General features: G+C 35.6%; 1 protein-coding gene and 1 long non-coding RNA gene across 4 annotated transcripts in view; both read left to right on the top strand.

Moving 5' to 3' along the window:
* The window catches only part of LOC107701025 (progressive ankylosis protein homolog B-like), a 19,999-nt gene extending 15,807 nt beyond the window's left edge, over window positions 1-4,192 (top strand). Inside the window, exons 10-13 of the mRNA XM_016502926.1 lie at window positions 290-419; window positions 1,594-1,717; window positions 1,853-1,952; window positions 3,363-4,192. Coding sequence (XP_016358412.1) covers window positions 290-419; window positions 1,594-1,717; window positions 1,853-1,952; window positions 3,363-3,503 — 495 coding nt within the window. The 3' untranslated portion in view covers window positions 3,504-4,192. The remainder of the gene's footprint in view (window positions 1-289; window positions 420-1,593; window positions 1,718-1,852; window positions 1,953-3,362) is intronic.
* A 1,687-nt stretch (window positions 4,193-5,879) lies between these two features.
* The window catches only part of LOC107700983 (uncharacterized), a 1,649-nt gene continuing 1,318 nt past the window's right edge, over window positions 5,880-6,210 (top strand). For 2 of the 3 annotated variants that reach the window (XR_001635596.1, XR_001635594.1), the window contains exon 1: window positions 5,880-6,050. This is a non-coding gene — a long non-coding RNA (uncharacterized LOC107700983). The remainder of the gene's footprint in view (window positions 6,051-6,210) is intronic. The other variant, XR_001635595.1, reaches the window with a different exon arrangement.

Below are 6,210 nucleotides of genomic sequence, written 5' to 3'. Positions count from 1 at the left end.
TGTTGCTCAATGTGAAAGCACGCACGTGATGGAGATTTACCGCTGATTACAGAACCGGCTTTCTGACAAGATGCGCATTAAATATCGCATGCGATTTATCGTGCAGCCCTAGAAATAACCCTATTTTTTGTTTACCCTGTTTCTAGTTAACTGCATTATATTTTACTATGATGGATTGTGAGTGATTATTTTATTTTATTTTTTATTATTTTACATTTTCCTAATTTGATATCTCATTGATGTAATGTCTGGATAGCTCCATTCAGGTAGTGTGTATTTCTCTGTGCAGCTCTGTTTTGTGGTGTTCTGGGCACCACACATTTCTGAGAGGATCCTGGTGGACATCATTGGAGTAGATCATGCCTTTGCTGAGCTGTGTGTCACCCCTTTGCGAATTTTCTCCTTCTTTCCCATTCCAGGTATTGCACTTAAAGTCAATTTCCATAAAAACAAGCATTCTACATTATTTTGAGGGGACATCTGTATACTTATTTTAACATCCAGTAGAAAGTGCATAGAAAGTACAGTTTTAACCAATAAGATTACAACACTCTTAATGGAATCAGAAAGCATAATCAAAATAGCAAAAATATTTAATAAAGATGTAAGACACAGGACATCCATTATTGTTTAAAAAGTTTGGGGTTGGCTTTTATTTATTTATTTTTTTACCAAGGCTGCATTTATTTGATCAAAAATACAGTAAATAACAGTAATATTGTAAAATATTATTTCAATTTAAAATAAATGTTTTCTATTTTAATATTTTAAAATGTAATTTATTCCTGTGATGGCAAAGCTGAATTTTTAGAATCCATTACTCCAGTCTTCACTGTCGCATGATCTTTCAGAAATCATTATATTATGATGATTTGCTGCTCAAGAGTCATTTCTTCTTCTTATTAATTTCTTAATCATTTTCTTCTTATTGTTCATTTCTTACATTTCATTTCTTATAAGTTGTGCTGTTTAATATTTTTATGGAAACTGTGATTTTTCTTTTATTTTTCTTTGAAAATTAAAAAAAAACAGCATTTTATAAATAGAAATTTTTGTAACATTTGAAATGTCTACTGTTACTTTTGATCGAATTAATGTGTCCTTGCATGTCCTTGCAGAATAAAACTATTAATTTCTTTTAAAAAAATAAAATAAAATCCTACTGACCCCAAACTTTTGAACAGTAGTGTATATTGAACTTTGTGAATGTTCCATGTTCAAATTCTGAGGAAATCTGCTGCCCTTTCTGCAAAGTTCTGTAGCTGAACATTCTCTGGGGGCTTCTCATGACAAACAAAAATGCATGATTCAGGGTCTGATGTGCAGTGCAGTGCATCATCAAATGGACAGATGGACATAAGAGGACCGGTTGCTCTTTGAAAATGCCTTTTGAAAAGGCAAAGGTCAAGAGTGGTCATGCTTCAGTTACGATGCCTCCAGGACTACAGAAACTGAGAGAGAAAGAACCACAATGAGCGCTCAAAGTACCATCGAATTTAAATGTACTGATAGCAATAACTGGCATGTAAAATATGTTATCCCATGATTGCTTGAGACCAACTTTGCATAAAAAATTTTTTTTTTTATCATCGGTGACGATTCGTGCTCACCTGACTGGTTGGCTCATGACCCTGAAGAAGACCTTTGTCCTGGCGCCCAGCTCTGTCCTCCGCATCATTGTCCTCATTACCAGTCTTATAGTGCTGCCTTACATGGGGTAAGTTTGTTGTGTTTGACTGTACTCAAATGTTGAAGCATAGAGGTCACTAGTCGTTGTACTTCAGTGCATCAAATCGTAGAATACAATCTGTTACACTGTATTTGAAAGCTTTCTGCACTTCAATTTGTGCAGGGTACACGGAGCCACACTTGGTGTTGGATCCCTGCTGGCTGGTTTCCTTGGGGAGTCTACTATGGTTGCAATCGCAGCATGCTATGTCTACCGAAAACAGGTACAATAACACCGAAGCCTGTAGGTTTTTTCTAATGATACAACTGCTTTTTATTTGATTAGTAAATACAGTTAAAGTGTACTTTTTAACAATACATCAGTGCACTGCTGTGGCAACTCCACAGACATGAATCTACAAACATGTTCATTTCAATAAAGTCTTGAGTCAAAAGTCCAGTTACATAAATGTGTTTTCTCTAGCAGTGGTTTTGTATGCTGGTTTCAAAGTTCAATAATTCAGTCTTCCAAGCTAACTTTTTTGCTACAGCTGTTGAGTGAACGAGTAATCATAATAAAGTACACTGTCAACTATTTCATGAAGGTAGATTTTATTTACCAAAATGTTGAACTGTGTACTCAGAACAAGGATTTTTTTCCCCATATATGTCAGTTTGAGATTTGTCTTATTTATATGGAGGCAGATTGTCACATATTTTTAATTGCTGTAATTTTATGCAATTCATTAAATAGAATAGCTGTCTGTTAAATCAATGGTTTCATGTGTGTATACACTACTGTTCAAAAGTTTGGGGTAAGTATGATTTTTTTGGAAAGAAATTAATACTTTTATTCAGCAAAGATTCATTAATTTGATCATACACGACAGTCACGACATTGATGATGTTACAAAAGATTTCTATTTCATAAAACGCTGTTCTTTTGAAGATTCTATTCATCAAAGAATCCTGAAAAAAATGATTAAGCAGCACAACTGTTTTCAACACTGATAATAATAAATGTTTCTTGAGCACCAAATCAGCATGTGGACACTTAAAGGGGTCCTTTTATGCTTTTTCACTTTTTCAACTTTTACAGGAACTATTCGAGCCGTTCATGCCAGACTGGGGAGAGAGGTGTTGTAATAATGTAAAAAATAATGTGAATAATGTGTTTTTCGAACAACCTAGTATGAGAGCCTGTTCTAGTACACCCCCAAAACAAAAAGAGCATAATAGGACCCCTTTAATAATTTGCCATCACATGAATACATTGCATTTTAAAATGTATTAAAATAGAAACCAGTATTTTACAATCTTACTGTATTATACTTTTTGATCAAATAAATGCAGTCCTGCTGAGCATAAGAAATTATTTTTAAAAACATAAAAAAACAACAGTGTGTACGTTACACTATACATTTATTAGTTATTTTATGAAATTTATCTGAAATACCATTAAATTATATGATTTCACAACTCAACAAATTTTAATTTTACAAACTTCACCACACATATTTCATTGAAAAACCTTTGTAAATAATTCTTACTTAACATATCACAGTTCATTATAACAAATTATGTAAGAATGGCTTTTATGAATGATTTAAACAATTTAGTTTGGTCTGTGTTTCATAAATGAATCCCAATGCTTTGGGGAAAAATTATTAGCATTTTTCTTTTTGCTCACACAGAAGAAAAAGAAAGACTCTGATGAAGACATGACCATTGACGGGGAGGACTCTGCCCCCATGAACGAGGTCAGGGCCAGGGGCCGCATGGACGACATCGTGGAGTTTAGAGAAGAGGATGAGGAAGAGCTGGAGGAAGACTGAGCAGTGGATTCTAGACTGAGCAGGATACGTTGTGGGAATCAGGGCCTTCTTGCTTTCTCGGGCAGTGTTCTTATTGCTTACTGTCCCCTGCTGCCGCCCTTTCCCTCCTGTCGAAGTGAGAGCCTATCTCACCTTTTCAGTGTGCACACAGTTCAAATAATCACAGAGGGAGATTTAGATATCAGTTGTCAAGACTACAGCCCTCTGCTGCAGCATATCTATGTTACAGTACACACGCAGACATACAAATGCATACATGCATCTTCCAGCTGCCGGCAGGAGATTTTATTTTCTGATGCAGGACAGTGAAGATATCGATTTGTACCAAAGCAATGTTGTGCATTAACTGCTATTTTTTTTCTGTATGCTGATCTTTAATGTGCTGCCGTCCTACACGTTATGAGTCTTCAAAGGAAAGACTAGACTAAATGCAGTTACATCATCCACTTGGAATGTATTTTCTGTTTCTTCTTCTTCTTCTTTACTTCTAATACTTAACAGAAAGGACAGACTTGATAAGATTTTGGAAGTCCAGAGGCGGTGGCCTGTGTTACTGCACAGTTTCAACATGGTTTTTTTTTTTTTTGCTTTTATCATTACAAGAAATGTCAACAGAGGATATAAATATATATATTACAGATTTTTATTGGAATGAGAATGAATTTGATGGACATCTTAGAAAACAACAGTTTCAGAGTGACAAATGGTTGAAGTTTATGGGTCAGCTAGATCAGTGGTTCCCAACCCTGGTCCTGGAGGCACCCAAACACTGCACGTTTTGCATGTCTCCTTAATCAAACACACCTGATTCAGGTCATCAGCTCATTAGTAGAGACTTCAAGACCTTTAAATTGGCGTGTCAGAGAAAGGAGACATTGGGGTGTCTCCAGGACCAGGGTAAGGAACCACTGATCTAGAGTACCTATTTTTTTTTAATATACATACTGTATGTTGTAGGTGTATAAAATATGATACATTTTGTATGGGTGATGTTGTGAACTGTATATTGTAGAGAAAAGAAAGAATTGGACTGTGTTTTCATAATTATGTCTATTGAAGTTTTTTTTTTTATCTTTTATCTATTTATTTTGGGCATTTATTTTGTATCTCAGGATATTTGTGATGGAAAATATTAAAGTACTATAAAGTCTGATTAATGATCCCTCCCCAATTAGCTGTTTTTCAAGTTTCTCCATGGGATGACGATACACCGCTACTAAGGATGTTTTAAGCCAGTGTTTGTTTCATTTAGATTATAGTGAAGTCTGGCTGAGCTTGTTCTGTATTTGAGATTTCCTGGACAATGCAAAGTCATGATAGAAACATTTATTACAGTTACAAAAAGAAAGTCTTCAGTCCTCTCATTAAACAGTGAAAATGTGGTTTAAAGTGGTCTGTGGTGAGGTTCTTATGTACTGTCTTCTATTAAAATGGAGGAAAGAGTGTGTTTGTCACTTTTACTGCAGTTGGTGAGAAGTCTGCTACACAGAAAATTATACTCTAGATGTCACATATGGAGTCTGGCTAACAGGGAACTAAACTAGATCAAATGCACTTCATTTGCAATGGGATTGGCGTAAGAATTAGAGAAAATGCATTGATTTCATGACGCCCCCTACCGTGCGCCATGACCATCTGAACACAGACTTTGGTAAGTAAAATGTTTGTATTTATTGGCTTAACGTGTAAAATTACGTATGTTGTCGAAGAAGAGTAAGTATGGCTTAAAGAGTAGTATTTTCTTGTTATATGTATGCACGGGCGGTTTCTCCATTAGGGCGATTGGGCGACGCACCACCAAAGCGCGAAAGGGAGGGATTGTTTTTCTTTCACATTCAACCAGTGTTACGCTAGCTTTCACTGTTTGTTCTGCCTCTAAATAGTCCAATCGAGATATATCCAGCTGCAGACCCGCAGCACCAGCAGTTTCAAAACCGCAGCCACAGAACCGGAAGTGAGAGGCGGAGTTATTGACAACGAGAGAGCACGGTGAGTAGTCTGTAATGTTTTTGCTATCATATGTTTAATAATTATCGTATATATTCCGTTAAGCATTTATCTGCTAAGTACTTAATGTGTGCTTGGCTTTATCTTATATTGAAACTTTCATTTGTTGTCATGCTTTATAGTATATAACTTTTTCTGTGGATGTTTCGATTAACTTTCGGATGCATGCTGTAAATGGGCCTTGTGGTGAAGTTTTGAAGACGTTTATTATTCATAAAAATAAATAGTTTGCTTTAATTCCATCTGTTATATGCATTGTTTGTGTGTTAATATTACCTTGTAGTTTAGTTATTTTAATCGTGTGTGTGTGTCTGTGTCTCTGTGTGTCTCTGTGTCTGTCTGTGTGTGTGTCTGTGTCTTCATCTCTTGTAGAGACGTATAAGGATTCAGAGTTGACACATTACCTGAGCTGCAGCAGTGCAACAAGTGTTACAGCAATCACCAGCAATTTTCTGCTTGACCAGCATGTTTAAGTCAGCCAAACTGGTCAAATTAATAAGTCATCATCAAATCCACTTCAACATGCAGTTGTCTGTGGAGGTATGAATATCTTGAGTTGTTTAATGTACTTACAATTTATTATTGCCTAAGTTTACCTGTGTACTTTATTTCTTTTAGGCTATACTATACATTTTTGCATCCAGTTTATTGGTGTGATTTAGTTGTTAAATAAGGAACAAGGAAGGTTTTTTGTGCCATT

Source organism: Sinocyclocheilus anshuiensis, unplaced genomic scaffold (genome assembly GCF_001515605.1).
Source record: "Sinocyclocheilus anshuiensis isolate Anshui unplaced genomic scaffold, SAMN03320099.WGS_v1.1 scaffold1143, whole genome shotgun sequence".
Classification (NCBI taxonomy): domain Eukaryota; kingdom Metazoa; phylum Chordata; class Actinopteri; order Cypriniformes; family Cyprinidae; genus Sinocyclocheilus; species Sinocyclocheilus anshuiensis.
The sequence above is the reverse complement of the archived record's forward strand: the minus strand, read 5'-3'. Positions and strand labels throughout refer to the sequence as shown.